The sequence below is a fragment of the Vicugna pacos genome, chromosome 31 (genome assembly GCF_048564905.1).
Source record: "Vicugna pacos chromosome 31, VicPac4, whole genome shotgun sequence".
Classification (NCBI taxonomy): domain Eukaryota; kingdom Metazoa; phylum Chordata; class Mammalia; order Artiodactyla; family Camelidae; genus Vicugna; species Vicugna pacos.
This window is the reverse complement of record NC_133017.1, coordinates 21,650,650-21,667,575: the sequence shown is the minus strand read 5'-3', so window position 1 is coordinate 21,667,575 and position 16,926 is coordinate 21,650,650. Positions and strand designations below refer to the sequence as shown.

The 16,926-nt window shown below is 59.8% G+C and overlaps 1 protein-coding gene across 2 annotated transcripts in view; it reads right to left on the bottom strand.

The window, feature by feature from the left end:
* The window catches only part of GFRA2 (GDNF family receptor alpha 2), an 82,238-nt gene extending 68,661 nt beyond the window's left edge, over nt 1–13,577 (bottom strand). The window contains exons 1-3 of one of the 2 annotated variants that reach the window (XM_072952561.1): nt 12,813–13,577; nt 7,354–7,668; nt 1,555–1,638 (exon numbers count right to left, since the gene is read on the bottom strand). In XM_072952561.1, the coding sequence (XP_072808662.1) occupies nt 1,555–1,638; nt 7,354–7,668; nt 12,813–12,852 (439 nt within the window). In that variant the 5' untranslated portion in view covers nt 12,853–13,577. The remainder of the gene's footprint in view (nt 1–1,554; nt 1,639–7,353; nt 7,669–12,812) is intronic. The other variant, XM_072952562.1, reaches the window with a different exon arrangement.
* Between the last annotated feature and the right edge of the window lie 3,349 nt (nt 13,578–16,926).

Below are 16,926 nucleotides of genomic sequence, written 5' to 3'. Positions count from 1 at the left end.
CTTATAAGAAGAGGAAGAAATTCATTCTCTTAATCTTTCTTCCTCTCTCGCTCTCTCAATCTCTCTCCCTTTTTTCCTCTCTCCTCTCTCTTCTCTATTTTCCCCTTCCAATTGCCCACTTCCTTCCCACCCCTGCCCTGTGAGGACACAGTGAGAAGGCTGCTGTCAGCAAACCAGGAAGAGAGCCCTCACCAGAAACTGAATTCTGACAGACCCTGATCTCGGACCCCAGCCTCCAGAACTGGGAGGGCGTACATTTCCGTTGTTTAAGTCTATCCAGTCCATGGTACTTGTTACAGCAGCCCAAGCAGACGGCATTTCTCTAGCTAGAGGGAATTATTTTTCTCCTTAGAGGGGCAATAATGAAAGAAAAGGCTTGAGAAACACTGTCCTAGAGAATTCTTCATTTGAAAGGGCTGGGGTCTCACCAGAGAGTCTCTCCTTTCCCAGTTTAGAGTGGTGCTTCTCCACTGGCAATGACCATGCCCCCAGGGAACACACTGGGCTGTCACAAGTGGGGGGGGTGCTGCTGCCCACATCCAGTGGGGAGAGGCCGGGGACACTGCCAACACACTGCAGTGCACAGGACGGCTCCTGCCACAAAGAGCATTACCCCAGTCAAATGGCAATGGTGCTGCTGCTGAGAAACCCTGGTTTAGAGCAAAGGAAACTCTGGAAGGCTTCACATCCCACCACAAAGAGCCAGGAAGCCTGAGGCCTGGGGCCCTGTACTCAGGGGTCCCACGAGCAACTTCACCCTGGCCCCCTTTGAGCACCAGTGGTGACTCCAGGAAGAGCTCATCCCAGCCCCGACAGAGCTCCCAAGACTGGAAAGCGTCTCCCCCACCCCAGGGCCAGAGCAGGGGCAGGCTGCCCTGGGCCCACTGGCCACCCAAAGGCCAGAGGGAACCAGGCCAAGAAGAAAGAACCAAAAAACTCTCTGGGCTCTTACGCACAGACTGCAGAGAGCAGTGCTGGAGCTCGGATGGGCCTTCTCGCTCCCCGGCAAGCCCAGGTAGGACAGGCTGGGAATCGGAGGCTCCCGCCTAGCGGGATGTGAGCAGTGGAGCCCTCGGGGAAGAGGGGGAACCCCGGAGCAGAATGGATGTGATATGAGGCACCGGCAACCATGGCTAACCGCTCCCACATGCGCAGTAGCACACTGAGCCCACCCTCAGACCTCAGGACCATCCCTCGAGGTAGGTACCCTCCCCGTCGCACAACTGAGGAAACTGAGGCACAGAGAGGTCCAGCCGCTTGCCCAAAGCAGAAGAGCTGGAAAGAAGGGCCCAGCCAGGCAGGATGGGTGACAAAATAGATGACTGATCCCGGGTTCTGGATTCAAGACCTACCCCATGGCAGGCTGATTCTAGGCAATTTCCATAAATGGTTCAGGCCGCGCCCAACCTGGTTTCCTTCCTACAGATGAGGAACCCAGGCTCAGAGGTGTTCAGGGGCCGGCTGGCAAGCGGATGCCTGAGCCAAGCCCCAGGTTCCATCTGCCGCCCCAGGGGACCAGAGCAGATCTGGCGAGGCCCCAGTGAGCCCACTCACCTGAGAAGATGGAAGCAAGCCTGAAGATGTCCGAGAGGCGGGCGGTCACCGGCTCGTAGGGGGAGGCCTCGTAAAACTCCTCACCTGGAAGAGAGAAGCACGTGAGACGCAGGCTCACAGGCTTCTCGGAGGGAAAGCGCGGCACGGGGCAGGTCAGGAATGGAATGCCGAACAGAGCAGGTCAGAATTGCCTGTATGTCTCTCTCATGACCTCCCTGCCCATCGGGCCCTCTGAGGACTTCTGAATGCTTCTGGAAAGAAGGCACAGGGGAGATAGCCCATGGAAGGCCAGATACAAGTCCCAGGATTTGAACCCAAAGGGCCTCCATAAACCTTCTGTACAACATCCTCATTTCACAGGAGATGGCCCAGAGAGGTGAAGCAACCTGCCTGAGGTCACACAGCAACTCAAGTCAGAGCTTGAGCTAGACTCTGGTTTCCCGGCCCCCACACCAGCACTCCCTCCCATCACACCAGGCTGGCCCTGCCCAAGCTAAGGGGACAGGATTTCCTTTTTGTTCTTTATCATGTCACCAAAAGGATCCGGGTTAAAGGTCTGCTGAGTGGAGGCCAGACCCTCTGCTCCTGTCTGACTGGTTCCCGGCTCCTGCACTCCCTACCTGCCTTTCCCACCACCTGCTGCTTCTCAGCCCTCTCCTGGGGGCCCTGGGGTGCACCGGACGCTCTGGAGGGCAGCGGAGGCTCAGGGAACAGAAAAGCAAGCTAGTGACAGGAGATAAATGGCACCAGGCTGCCCTGGAGACCCACCACCACCTCATCGGGACTCCCGCCCCCTCTGCCAGCGCCTCGGCAGGAAACGAAATATCCTCTCGAGACTGGATGGTGAGGAGAAATCGATGGATAATCACTCAGAATGTGTGTGTGTGAAAGGGACGGGGGAGACAGGTGATGACCCACAGCCTCACACATTGATTTCCTGTCCATCCAGGGCCCAGGGCCACAGGCAGGTAACCCCTGTGTAAAGAGGAACACATGTGGGGCAGCACCCATGGGGGCCACCGGCAGGAAGGTGCCGGCCTCGGGAAGAAGGGCCTTGGAACCTGCCTGCAAGGGACTCGTTCAGCCAGGCTCCTGAGGTCACCCAGAGGCTAGCCCTCGAGGCTCAGCCAGCCATCCACTGGTCCGCAGACCGGGCGTCTGTCTGCTAGAACCAGGCAGAGACCCGGAAGAGAGTACGGACCCCCAGAGAAGGGTCTGGCCCCCAGAGGACATGGAGGAAGAGCACTCCCCCTGGAGAAGTGGCCCCCGCTCTTCACTTCACCTCACAGGAGCAGCCTTATGCCCGGCCACACGCCGCACAGGGGGTGCCCACTGGTCCCTGCCGACTCACCTACTCCAAAGGTTATTCCTTCTTTCAGGCCTGTCTCCAATCCCACCTCCCCGCAGGACCTGCAGGGCCATCCCGGGCCTGTATGATCTCAGCATCCTCCACTCCACCCACCAGCCCTGGAGAAACTCCCCGGGGTGGGGTGACTAGCCAGGTTATCTGCTGGGGCCAAATAACACGAGAGCTTAGGAAGCCGTTCTGTAATGAAAATGATGTTAGATCGTGCTCTTTCCACGCCAGCACTGACGAAAGTGCTTTAGATGTACTAACTATGTAATCCTCTTAATTTCTCTAGAGGGTAGGCACTATTATTCTCCGTATTTTACTGATAAGGAACTGGGGCACAGAGACATTAAGTCACTTGCCTGAAGTCACACAGCTGGTAAGTGGCCGAGCCAGATTTCAAATCCAACCAATTGGCTCCAGAGTCCATTAAACATTAAAAATACTGACCCCCGAAATAAAAAGTGTTATTTTAAAACCAAGTTGCTCTTACACAAGCACAATTGCTGCTTAACTTCTCATACGTCAGTCTCCTGCCGGCTGGACTGCACCCCAGGGCAGAGCCTGTCTCTGTTCGTCTGTCCTGCATCTGGCGTGGCCCTGAGCCTGGGCACGGACAGGCTAGCGTGACTGACTGCGGCAGGAGGTGGGTCTCTGGGGAAAAGAGCCTCTTCCACGACTGGTTGGGAGGGGCCCATCCTATTTAAATGAACTCCTGTCGCCTGCCCTGGCAGTGGAATTCACCAGGGGGAGATCTGAGACCTGCCCAGCCACCAGGCTGAAGACAAATCTAGGATGTCAGATTCCGGGGCCATGACCTGAGAGATGACTCGTGGGAGAGGCTTTTGCTCTTCCCATCTGCAGGCCCAGGGTGACCCTGAACTTCAGTGTCACCTTTGGAGACAGCAAGAAGCCTGGTCTCAAGACCCCGTGCAGCCAACGGTGACAGCCGCACTGCGTAAATACTGATGGTTATGGTGGCAGTGATGGCAGAAGGGAAGACAGGCCCAAGGCCACAGCTCTCCCCCAGGGCAGCGGGAAGGGGCCTGGATGAGGAGTCAGGGCCCTGGCCCCACCACCAGCTTGCTTGCAGGAAGGCCCTGACCCGCCTCCTTGCACCTCAGCTTCCCCTCCAGAACGGGGGTGGGACCAGACGACCTCCAGGTCCTTGGCAGGTGGCACGGTCTAGGAGCTCAGCAGAGGCCACACTCCCGCCACGGCCAGCTCTGCCCACGTGCTGGGGTCCTCAGCCGGCACCGCTGAGCTCAGCCTCAGGGACAGGGAGAAGCCGGGCCCAAGTCTCTGGGGAATAGCACTCACCAGCAGGGACCCAAGTGAAGCCAGAATCAAAGTGCAAACCCACGTGGGTTCTCCTCTCCGCGATCCCCCCACCCCGGCTCAAACCAGGTTACAAAGTGTCTTAAAGAAAAGGGAGGAAAAGCCTGCAGCCTCCCCGGGAGGCCACTCGCCCCACGCCAGGAACAGTTCCCGCCCAGGGAGATCCCGTCCCTCAGACAAACACCACCTGCTATTAAAAGGCCCCTGGGTTTCCCTGGTCAGCCCTGCACAGAGACCACCTCTGGCTCTGAGATCCAGTGGGGGGGCGGTACTGTGCCATCTGCAAGGGGAGCGGGGTTCTGAGCAAGGAGAAAGGCAGGAGTCAGTCCTTCCAGAGTGGGCCTGGGGGCAGAGTCTCCCAGGCCGCACACACCAGCACAGGGACCACGGCTTCTCCAGTGCTCTCACCCCCGGAAGCACACAGTAGGTGCTTAACAGATGTTGGGTGAGTAAGTAAACTGACAAACCGTCTTAAGACTTGGAACCGAGCGTCTCCAGTCAGGCCCTCCTGGGTTGAAGGGGCCCTGAATGCAGCATAAATCCAGTCATCAGACCTTCTGGTCGCCCAGGGCTCCGACCCAGGTCCCCAGCGCTCTGATGCAGTGATGCCCGGGCAGCCCCTCCGACGGCAAGGTTCTCGGGCGGCCCACCAGGCTCTCTCGCCGGCAGCTCTTGCATCCCCTCCTGGTCCCCCCTGCACCCGCAGCAAACAAGCCCACCCACCCACCCACCTTCTGGCCCGTCTCCCTCAGACGGAAACCAAAGAAAACAAGTACGCGAACAACCCAGCTCATTGAATCAGGGCCCTTTATGTTCTGGGCACACAGTCAGCCTGGGGGGTGACCGCTCCTTGACTCACAGAGAAGGGGATGCCCGGCTCTGAGGCCGCTTCCCTCTCTCTGCTGACTTCTAGTTCTGGGGCTCGAGGTTGCTCGACATGGGAGAGGCGAGCCCCCGATTTCAGAGGAATCACTTCGTTACTAATGGTGGTGATACACTTAATCACTCCATGCCGGGTTTTTCCTATTTTCAGGGCACCTTAAACCCTCTGGGCCACTGGTCTGGAACCCTCGCTATCCAGACCCCTCTCCCAAGCCCACTTTCCTCCCTCCTCTCCGGGAGCTGGAGGCAGATCTGCCGCTCAGATCTCAGGCTCACCCCTCCCCTCTCCCAAGGGCACAGTTGCACAGAGCACCCCTCTCTCCTCGTGGCCTGAGCATCTCCATCGCTACTGCCCTCCCTCAGAATTTACACTGCTCAACCCTCTCGCATCTTTTATTTTAAAAAGTTATCTTTTGTTCCTCTGCCATCTTCACAACAAAATCTGACTTGTCCACAGCGGTCATTCCCAGCTCCCTGCCGCCCCAGCCCTTACCCCCAACCAGGCTTCTGCTCCCAGCAGCCACCTCAGGTGCTCACCTCAAGGACCTCAGGGACCCTTTCCACCCCTCTCCTGCTGGATCTAAAGTCTTGGAGGCTGCTGACACGCCTTCCTCTGAGAGTGACCCTCCTGTAGAGTCTGCGGTCACTTCAAATGTCAGCAGTCCTAGGGCTCTGTCCCTGACCACCCCCCAGAGACTGCACCCTCTCCCTTGGCCCCGGTTACCACCTGCAGGCTGACGGCCACTTCTAAACCCTATGCCCAGTCCCCCTTCCTCACCTGAGCTCCAGCCCTGCACACCCAGCCGTGTGCGGGCAGGGCCAGTGAGGGGCACCCACCCCAGAATAAACCCATCATCTCCCAGCCCATCCCCAATTCAAAACCTTCACGGCTTCCAGTGAACAGCCCCATCACACACCCAGGACAGAACACAGGGGGCCCTCCCAGACTCCTCTGGCCCTCCACAAGACCTGTTGACTCTACCACGGGAACAGCACTTAGAGCCTTCTTTCCTGCCACCGCCTCGTCAGCTGCCATTGTTCCTGGCCTGTGTCACAGAGGCGGCCTCCAGTCTCTCCCACCTACTCTCCTCACTGGGACCACGTGAACACTGTCCTGAGGCCGAGACATCACGTACAACCTTCCAGACGTGCTGGTCTCCTCACCCAGCCCCACTCCCAGCCGCCTGGACCATACTGAGCGACTGGCAGGCCTGTGAGCGAGTTCAGCTCTCTCACGTCCAAGCCTTGGCCCACGCTCTCCCTCCGCCTCCTGCACTCCTCCCATATTCCTTCGCCAGGTGACTGCAGCTCACTCTTCAGTCTCAGCTCGGAGGCTGCCTCCTCCAGGAAGGCCCTTTAGATTTTGTGAAAAGGGGTCAGATGCCCCTTCTGGGAGCTACCACAGCACCCAGCGCTTTCACGCCACCAAAGGACAGAAAGCCCCTTACTTACCTGCACCCTCCCAGGCTACGAGCTCCATGAAGGAAGACGCTGCCCCGGCAGTTCTGATGTTCCCACAATGCCTAGCAGGCAGTTGACTCTCCATAAGCAGGGGCTGAATTACTAAATGAACGTCTGACCCAGGTGGCCAGCCGTCCCCCATTATATGCAAATACTCCACCCTCCAGTCTGGAGGAGGAGGGAGGGGGGACGTGGTTGTTGGGGGAGGGGCTGGCAGGTCTGCCTCGGGCCTTGGAGGCAGGCTGGCCCAGGCTGCTCTGAGCTCTGGTGAAGCTGCCTAGTTCCAGGCGTGGGGTCAGGAAGCCACCTGAAAGGCAGGCCTCCTGGGAGCAGGAAGGCAGGAGACCCATCAGGGTGTGGCAGGGGCTGGTCTACTCTTGGGCACAGCTCACAGCTCCACACGCAGGCACCTGCCCCTTCTCTCTTGTTGGTCCTCACATCTCCATCTACCTGGGTACCCTGGCCTCACCTTCTCTTGTTACTGCTCCACACAGCCATCCAGCCATCCCTGGTTTACTTCCTCTCCTGCCCCCCCGGCCCTTTCTCCTTCCCCCAACCACCGCCTCATCCTCTCTCCTCCCTGTCTCAAACAACAGCTGCCCTCCTGGGTCTGGCAGCTACTTCCTCTGGGTTCCAGGTTCCCCAGGCAGATGGAGAGAGAGAGAGCTGGCCAGTCCACCCGGTTACCAGGCCCTCCCGCTGCACCCTGGCCCCACACAGCCACCACCCTCACCCCTGTGCCTCCGTCGAGGCCCCGCCGGGCTTACCCTCGGTCAGCCCCAGGTGGATGCTCCAGTAGATCTGCAGGCACTGCAGCTCCTTCTTCATGCCCCGCTTGCAGCGGCAGTCGTACAGCGGGCTCTCCTGCAGCACCTCCAGGGCCGCCTGGCACTCCTTGTTGGCCAGCATCGTGTTGCGATCCCGGCCCGCCAGGCACTGCCTCAGCGTGCGGTAGCGAGAGCTGCAGTTGGATTCGGCCGCACACAGCTCATTGGCCCGGACACAGTCCACTGGGGGGCGCCAGCCGTGGAGCTCGGGGCCCTGCAGGGAGGAAGGGCTGGCCAAAGAGCGGAGGGTCTCGTCTGGGTGGTGGGGAGGGAAGACAAGCATGAATGAGGGGCGCCGCAGGCTCCCACCCCAGAGGCAGGCCTGGGGGCTTGGGCCCTTCTGGGAGCATCGCACCCATTCTACTCGGCGTACATCGAGGCCGACTGAAGGCAGCCCTCCCCGACAGACAGAGGGTCAGAGCAAGGGCTGCTAAAAGACCCCACGATGCCACCATCCCTCCTCAAAGCCAAAGGAGGAAAGTCACTCTCTGCCCTGGTTCCACCTGACTCCCTGGGCCTGGGAGCGCAGCACAGAAAAGCCAGAGGCCCGAACAAGACCACAGACAGTCTGAGACGCCAGGAGGCCAGAGAAGGATGCCACGGCCTCAGCGGAGAGCTGGTGGCCTCGGCAGAGGGCTGGTGGCCCCAGGGCCTCCTGGGGTGCGCAGAGCGGCATCTCACTTTCAGAGCACCCAGGCCTCTTCCCGGCAACCTCAGGTCCAGCCGAGGTCCAGCCGAGGCACTGAGCTAAGCTTTGAACACAGCAGCAGATGACTTAAATCTGAGCCCGTTAGGCCCTTAGAGATGGCAGTCAGCCTGCGCCTGCACTTCACCCTGGGGAAACTGAGGCCCAAAGAAGGGAAATGACAACTCAAGGTCACACGCAGGCTGAACAGGCCCCTCTGACCCCCCAGTCTCTCCATCTGGGTTCCTAGAATTCATGAGGAGACGGGGAGAGACTACCTGACCCCATGGGCGAGGTGAACCCAGAGGGAGGCATTTTCCTGGGGGCCCCACCCTCCACACATGCCATTCCAGCAGTGCAGCCAGAGGCAGCACGCACCGCACACCATCCCCAGACGGTTCCACCCCAGCCCCAGCCCCAGGGAATGCTGCAGGCCCAGAGACTCCATTTCAATCCCCCTCACCTCTCTCCCTCTCTCCCTCTCCCATTATTTTTCTCTTTCTTCCTCTCCTCCCCATCCTCCCCTAATACACACTCCCCTCTGTCTCTCCTTTTTTTCCTTCTTCCTAGAAGCCGAATAATAAGTCAATTGCAAGCTGACCCTGGCCTTACACATGGAGCCTCACCTCCCCAATGGTGAACGAGCAAAACTCAGTCCACCCTCCTGACCCATGGCCCCAAATGTCCAAACCCACAGTCCCCGGAAGGGAAGGGGTCGGGGAAGGAGATTCGGAGGGGAAGGACAGGGAAAAGGCACTTGGTCCTTTCAAAAGCAAGCTCCCTAAAAGGTTTCCTCTAGACACAGACACCTTCCCTGTCCCCTGTCTTCTCTAAGCCCCTGGCTCAGATCCTGCCCCCAGGAAAGGGCCACATCACCACCCAGAGCCAAGACTGGCTTTTCCAAGATTCGAGGAGTGATCTGGGAGGCTTCCTCTACTCCACTCTGCCCCCAAACATAAAAAGATTCTAGGCAGAAGTCCCCCTTCCTCAGAATCCCGTAGATCCCCCCCCCCCCCCCATCTCTACCCACAGCGACCACTTCTCACTCCTTCCCCCCAGGAGGCCCCGCTCAGGGGGCAGCTACCGCAGGGAGACAGCGACACCTAGAGGCAGAGAGCTGCACCGCAAGCCTGTCACCCGACAGCCGCTGAAGGGAAAGGAAACAGAATGGGGGCCTGGAAGGCCAGGCTACCCCAGGAGGAGAGCAGGGGGCGGGGCTGGAGGGGAGAAGGCCTCAGGGTCCAGAGCAAAAGATTTCCCTTCTCCCTCTGACCATACCTCTGCCTCGCGAGAGGAGGAGCTGACGGCTGTAGCAAGGCTAAGATCGCAGAAGAAGCCATCGTGGCATGTGGGCACAGACAGTGGAGCATCTGCTCAGGCGCAGGCTGGAGAAGAGTCCTCCACCCAAGCCCAGGCAGCAGCTTGATTGCCCGACTTCAGCAAATTCCTAGGTCCCTGAGCAGGACTTGGGTGCATCTGGGCCACCCAGAAGCAGCTGAGCTGACCCAGCCTCGCTGTCACCTGCTGCCCCATCTAGCCAGCCAGCTGGCCAGCCTGCTGGAGCCTCAAGACCAGCCCAGCCCTGGGTCTTTCACTGGCTTCACTCACCCCAGCATCCCAGCAGGCTCCTGACGGCCTGCCACCTTAGCTTTGCCTGAGGCTGCACTGTCTTAAGTAAAATGAGAAAGGGGCATCCTCCACAGGCTTAAAGGTCAGGAAGTTAGCCTAGGGATTTGGGATAACAGGGACCCTTCTGCCCTGCCCTACAGGTGGGGTCTAGAGCCCCAAGGGATGATCCTTACAGTATCCTGAGTGCCTGAGCCAAAAGCAAGGGCTTCCCTCATCCCGCCAGCTCCCAGGGCAGGGAGATGCTCTGCAGAGAGCCGGTGCACCTTCCGGCCAAACCCCCTGACTGCCACCTGTCTCTGACCCTTCTGGTTGGTGTCATGACCCCCAGAACCAATCAAGCCCAGCCAGAGAAAGAAATCACGGCGATGTGGCACCTTTGGCCGAGAATTCTAGGAGAGTAAAGGTTGTGGGACATCCTGGTGCTGCTCCCAATTCTAGGTCAGGAGGAGACTTAGATCCCTCAAGAAAAGCAAAGACACGTGGAACAATTTCTAAAGATGCAGGGAGACCACACAGAACCAAAATCCCCCTCATGCATCCAGTGCCCCCACAGAGCTAGAATGACAGTGGCGGGTGGGCCCTCTGACCAGCAAGAATGCTCCCCCATCACTTCCCCATCTCATTTTCTCTCTGAGCTTGTCAACACTGGAGGTCAAGAAGACTGGACCAGAAAGGCCTCTCCACCCCTAGACCTCACTCGGAAGCTGGGGAGGGGCACGCCAAAGGCCCTGGCTCCTAGGAACGGGCTTCCCTATACCCCCAACGCAAACGGCCCACCACCTCGCAAGCTCCAGAAAACCTCTCCTCAAAGTGGAGTTTCCAACCAACTCCTAACTGCGGGCTCCTCACCAGGAAAGGGCCCTGCGGCTGAAATTTCCTTAACAGCAAACCTCTCCCTTGATCTTGGCTGGCCTAATTCAGAGCCTGTCAGTGTCCTGTGGTCACCCAGTTAACCCCGCACCCCAGCTTCAGAAAGGGACTTCTCAAGGGAAGGGAACTGAAAGTCTCCAACCTAAGAGGATGCCGACCAACCCTCCTTGCTGTCACCCCGTCCTCTCACCAGGGTCACAGACACCTGGGAAGGCATCTCTGAACAGACCCCCGGCACACCCACACGTGCGCAGGAGCACAGTCACTCCTCGGCTCCCACAGCTGGAACAGGCTTGCCTGCAGCATGGGGGCAAGACAGGGCCTGGAGGTGACGGAGGCCCCCCTCCACCGCGCTGCTCTCCTCCACCCGGGGTCCTGGGAAGGGAAGACACCCACACCTGGGAGTCCTGCCGGCCAGGGGCACGTCCAGCTTAGAAGCAGGCAATCTAGCTGCTTTTCCTGAAATACAATTTTCTTTTCTTCCTGGCCCTGCTCGGTTTTTTTTTGGCCCCAGAAAGCTGTTTCCAAACCGGCAGTGGGAGAAAAGGTCAGGTTTTATAATAGCCCCTTCGGAGAGAGAGTCTTGCTTACAGAGGGTTGCTGGGAAAGGCTGCAGGAGCGCCGTGGACCCGGGGCACCTTCCCAGTTTCCTCCCTCAGCCCCTCCCACCCCGCTTGGCCCAGAGAAAAGCCACCTCTAGCTCAGGGAGGCAGGACAGTGAAGGCCACACCCTAGAGCAGGGCCTGGCCTCCTGGGGACCTGGGGCCTGCTCGAGGGGGAAGAAGAAGGGCTGGCAAAGGGCCCAGGGCCAACCCCCTGCTGGAGGGGGAAGAAGAAGGGCTGGCAAAGGGCCCAGGGCCAACTGCCTCAACTCGAATCCTCAGTCCTAGTCAGGAGGACACTTACTAGATGCCCCTCCCCATGTCTTTCAGTGACCAGCACCTAGCCCCCAGCCTCCCTTCTCCCCTCCATCAGAAGGAAAAGGGTGCCCTCATGCCCCAGCTGGGCAGCCTCACTCACCACCGGCTGAGAGGCAGACCAGGGTGGTGGGAGCAGCACCCACACTGAAGTAGCTGTGTGCTCCTTGGACCCACGCACACTGTCACCCAGCTCCCTCTCTGGAGCACCTACTAGGGCAGCAGCCTGGCCTGGGACTCCAGGTCAGCGCACAGCCTTGCAAACACCCCTATTCCTCACCTGCACCCTCAAGAATGCCCACTCTACACCCTTGTTTCCCCAGCAGCTGAGAATTCACATGGCACAAAAAGAGGGTAAGGAAGGGGTTGGGAATTTGGGGTGGGAAAGAGACTGACAGGGTTGGGGGCACCAGGCAGCCCCTCCCCTTGCCCTTTGGAGAGGGGGCTTATGGAATGAGCAGGGGTCTTTGTTCTGGTTAGATTTTTTTTCCCTCACCCCTCTCCTTCACCCAAGGGAAGCAAACTTCGGCCTCCCTCCCATGTCTTCCCACCAGCCAGGGGGTCCCCTGCCCCCGAGGTGGCAAAGGGAAGGCAATGAACAGTGGCTGGAAACCCCCCACTCCAGCCCATTCATCTGGCTCGGGTCTGGGCAGGAGGGAGGGTATAGGGCGGGGAGAAACTTGAAAAGTGTTCCAGGGAGTGGAGCGGTTGAGAAGGGGTTCGGAGAGTGGGAAGCGGGGTGCGTTCTCCAGAGGCTGATTGGCAGGTGGGGGAAGGCTGCCAGCGCTGCCCCCACAGATGTCCAACCAGGAGCTCCTGGAGAAACCCATGCCCCCCACCGCGATCGACTAGGGGAGCCGCCGGGAAAGGGTGGGCTGGCAGGCTTTTTCTCTCCCCGACACTGAGCCTCTCCCCTGCTCTCTTCCAGATCAAGAGTTGGATTTTTTTTTTCCTTAAGTTGCGGCAATTTGAACCCAATTATTTGGAGGCAGATGAGCGCTACCACTGCGTGTGAGTGAGCGAGCGTGTGTGCGGGGACGGTCTGGGTGTTCTAAGTCTCCTTCCCAATCCCCCGCGTAACCAGCCAGCCGCGGCTCGCGTCCCTCCGCCCGCATCCTCGCCGCCCGCCCCGCTCGGTTCCGCGGCGCCCGCGGGTCCGTCCCCCGCCGGCAGCCCGCTCGCCCCCGGCGTTCCCGACTGCTCGCTCGCGCCCGAACGCGCGGCCCGCGCGGCGCCCCCCCGCCCCCGTCCCCAGGCTTCCGGCGGACACGCTGCCCTCGCCGCCCGCAGGTACTCACCTAAAAAGAAGAAGAGGCAGAAGGCGTTTGCCAAGATCATGTTAAATAAATCCCACAGTTTTTTTGTCTTTCTCCCTTGGATAAAAACAACAACAACAACAATAATAATAGCCAAGCAACGATAGTCAGCCCCAAATCCAATGCGGAGATCCCAGCTAGTCCACCGAGGAAGATCCTGAGTCCTGCGATTCTCGCCTCTGGCTGGAGGCGATGTGGGAATGGAGGGCGGTGGGCTGCCTCTCGACGCCCCCCTTTGCCCAGTAAAATCAAATATACACGTATTTGTGTGTGTATCTGCTTTCAAGCCGGCAGCTGGTCCTCAGGTCTGCCCTCCCCTCGGCTCGTCCGGGAAGGCGCGAGTCCCCGCGGGTCCGATTCCGCTGCGCTTCCCGGGAGGGGACTGGGGAGGTGGGGGAGAGGCGATCTGAGAGTGAAGGGCTAGAAGGAAGCGGCGAGGGCGGGGGTCAGAACAAAACGCACATAGGAAAGAAATCCACCGACGGGTGTCAGCGCCTAGGAACAATCCAGTGGGAGCTTCGAGGACGACAGACCGGAGTCGCTTCTTTCGCACAAGACGAAGGGAAGATTCAAAGAGATCTTCTCCCGCTAACCCCTGCTCGTGTCACTTTTTTCTAATGGAATTCCAGTGACCGTGTGTCTCTGCGTGCCTGTGTGTCTCCTCTCCCTCCCTCTTCTCTCCCTGGCTCTCGCTCTTTGCTCCCGCTCTCTCCGGCTCTCCCTCGCTCTCCTCTCCCTCCCCCTTCTCCCTCTCCCTGCTCCTCCCTCCGCCCGCCCCCTTCCCCCTTCGCGGCTCCCTCGCCGCGGCTCTCGCGCCCGCGCCCCTCTCCTCCACCCGGGGCTCGGCGCTCCGGCTCCCAGGCGCTGGCGGCGCGGGGCGCGGGCGCGCGGCGGAGCAGCGACACTCTGCAGCGGCGGCGGCGGCGACACGCGGTGGCGGTGGCGCCGGGGAACGCGGGCCGAGAGGAGAGCTCCGCCGCTGGCTCCCTCTGCTGTGCCGCCCGCCCTTCCCCGGATTGACCTGAAGCCTTAGCCGGAAACTGACCGGCTCCCCCGGCCAAGGCTCGGGCGCCAGCCCAAACCCACCACAGCCTCCGCACCATCCTCCTCCCCCGAGTCGCGCGCCATCCCCCACACCCCCGCCCCACTGCGGACGGGCAGCGCCCTCCAGCCCCCACTGCCCCCGCCCCCGCCCCCGCCCCGCTCCGGGCTGCCGGCTCCCGGCGGCCTGGGAAGTCTCAGCAGAGGCCCGAGGGCGTGGAGTCCCGGGCGCCCGAGCCATGTCGGGGGCGTAGGGGGAAGGGCGGTAGAAAAACCCCAGCTTGGTGGCGGGGGTCTGGGGAGGGGGCTGCACCCTCCGCGGGCGGTTGCATCCTTCGGCCGGGGAGCCGAAGCAGAGCTTGTCCCCGAAGGCGCAAGGGAGAAGGACCCCCGCTCCGGCGCCAGCCCCCAGCGTCCCCGCGCCGCCTGCCTGCCCGGGTCGAGCCCCGCGTACGCATACACGTGTGCTCTCCACGCGGGGCTCCAGAACTTTCCCCGCACGCCCGCGGCGCGCTCGACCCCCGCACATCCCAGCGGCGCAGCCCTTCGAGACTTGTCTCCCTTTCCCGGGTGCGGGAAGAAGGCTGCCGAGCCGGGGCGCCCTGGCTGCCTTCTCGTTGGGCGAGGAACCTCCCCTAACCGCGCGTTAAGGGGTCGGGGAGAAGGGCTGCACCCAGCCCCGGCGGGAGCGCCCCGGGACCGGGCTCTGGCGCCGGGCTCCGCGGTGGGAGCTCGGCAGTGGGCTGGGCTCCGGGGAGTTCTCCCAAGGCAGCCGGCAGCTCCCCGCTTCCGAGGCTCCGGGTGGGGGTCCCCTCCCCCATCCGGGAAGGGGGCGATTGATCCATCTGTCCATGGGCCGGGCTCACCGGCGTGTTTTAGTCACGGAATTTACTGTAAACGCCCAGAAGCACCAAAAAGGAAGCGTCTGGCTGGGAGAGGGCTGAAGGAAAGGTGAGGTTGCTGACACGTTCCGGCAAGAGGGGGCGGCGAGACGGTGGGCTGTGGACACGCGCGGGCACACCCACGCACACTGGGCACCCCAGTTTCACGCTCCCACCTGACACATCCTCAGCTACGTTAGGGCTGCCCTGCATCCCCCGGCTCTCGTGCACACATTCCTGCACGCAGCTCCGCGCACGCACCCCGTGTGCTGGGGCGGGGTACACGCAGTGCCTCGCACGTAAACTTTCCGCGCTACCCCAAACCGGATCTGGGCTGGATCTAAGGTGGATTTGGTAGTGCCTTTTAAGAAGCAGTTTTAAATGAACAAGACTCTGGAAGAGAGTAAACGCTAGTAATGGACCTGGGCGCGAAGGGAGGGGACACTCGCAGAACCGGCAGCCTTCGCTAGTGGAAAAGCTAGAGGGAGCAACTTCCATTTTGCGGATTTAGGCGGGAACGCGGCTTCTCCAGGCTTGGAAGCGCAGAGCGAGGGTCGAACGCCTCCCATTTGGCCTGTCCTGGAGCATCGGCCCTCGCGCCATCCTGTCCCCCTGCCATTGAATGGTCCCCACTTGGAGGCGTGGCCCTAGCGGGTTAGTGTAGGACCTGGCCCAAGAAGCCTTGGGGCTTGGAGCTGGGGAAAGTCCCCTCGGGGCGCCCTCCCTGCCATTCCTCGGGGCCTCTCCTCTTCTAGGAAATGCCTTCACATCTGACAACTTCTCCTGACTTATTTCCAAAAACTGAGGGACTTAAGAAATCAGTTTCAGAAAAGTTTCGGTTAAAGGATGAAAACCTGGTAACTGTATTTCTGGGTTGGCTTGGACCAGAGGCCAGAGGCTAGAAGCCTGGTGTAAATGAACTTTCTCCCTCATTTCTGCTTCCAGGGCCTTCTGCTTGCCCAAATGGCCTCCGCCACCCCATTTTCGTATCCCACTGCACGCCTTCCCTCTTCCAAGGGCCCTACTCCAAGCTCCAAAATTACTACTGAGCACGTATCTCTCCCTCCTCCCACCTCAAAACATTTTTTTCAGCTTGCTTTTAACTCTGGCTGGGCATAAGAAGGAAAATTCTCTGAAGCGTATTTGGGAGCTTTGTTGCAGAGAAATGATGGACACCACTGATTTCCCATGGCAGAGGGAGGGGAATCTAGTAGCCGGAAGTGAGTGGTTGAGGTCCTTTAGGGCCTCCGGGTTACCCAGCCTTCACAAGGACAGCGGACAACATCAATTAGACCAACATTCAGCTTGTTACGGCTCTGGGGCCCTCTGACCTTGGGCCCTCTCTTTCCTCCTGTCTATACCAGCATCCCCCACTACCCCTCACTCTCTGCTGACCCCACCCTCCACCTGAGCTGCTCTTAGGTATGGCAGAGTCCAAGTGTCACTCCACGATTTCCTGAGCATCTCCTGTAAGGTTGCCACCCCCTGCCCCCAAAATCTGCAGAGGAAATACAGATGGACATATACTAGCCATAGGCAATTTAATCTCTCTGAGCCTCAGTTTTCTCATCTATAAAATGGGGATAAAAAACCCAACCTGGGAGAGATGAGATGCCGTACACAGGCTAGCTGGTCAAACAGCTCTTTGAAGGTTGTTCATAAAATGTCACCCCTTTCCTCCAGGATCCAGGAGAGGGATTAGGAACCTATGACAAGACATAAAACCCTAAGTGGCAGATGAGAAGCAGTGATAAAAGGCAATGGGGACTCAAGGGAAATGGAAACGACTTTGTAGAGGGGCAAGGGTAGGAGATCTTGCAGGAGGGAGTCATGGAGAAAGGAGGGCCTCCCAGGTGGCGCAAGCAGATACACTTAAGTTCACAGATACACCTTCACACACACCCCCAGGACCATACCCTGCATCAGCCTCCAAGGACCCATCCCAGCTGCTCCTCAGCTCATGGGCAAATGAGCCTCCTGCCCACCCAGGACAGACCCTCCGCCATCTCAGATCCAGGAGTTACCATGTGCAGGGAGGGGTAGAGAGGACACTTGAGCCGTTAATCTCTTCCTCTCCCCTCACCTCTTTAAGCCACCATGTCGGGTGGAGTGAACTCTCTGGAGGGCAAGGGCAGAAGGGGAGCAGAAGGACTAGTGGAAGGGGGGTGGGTTGC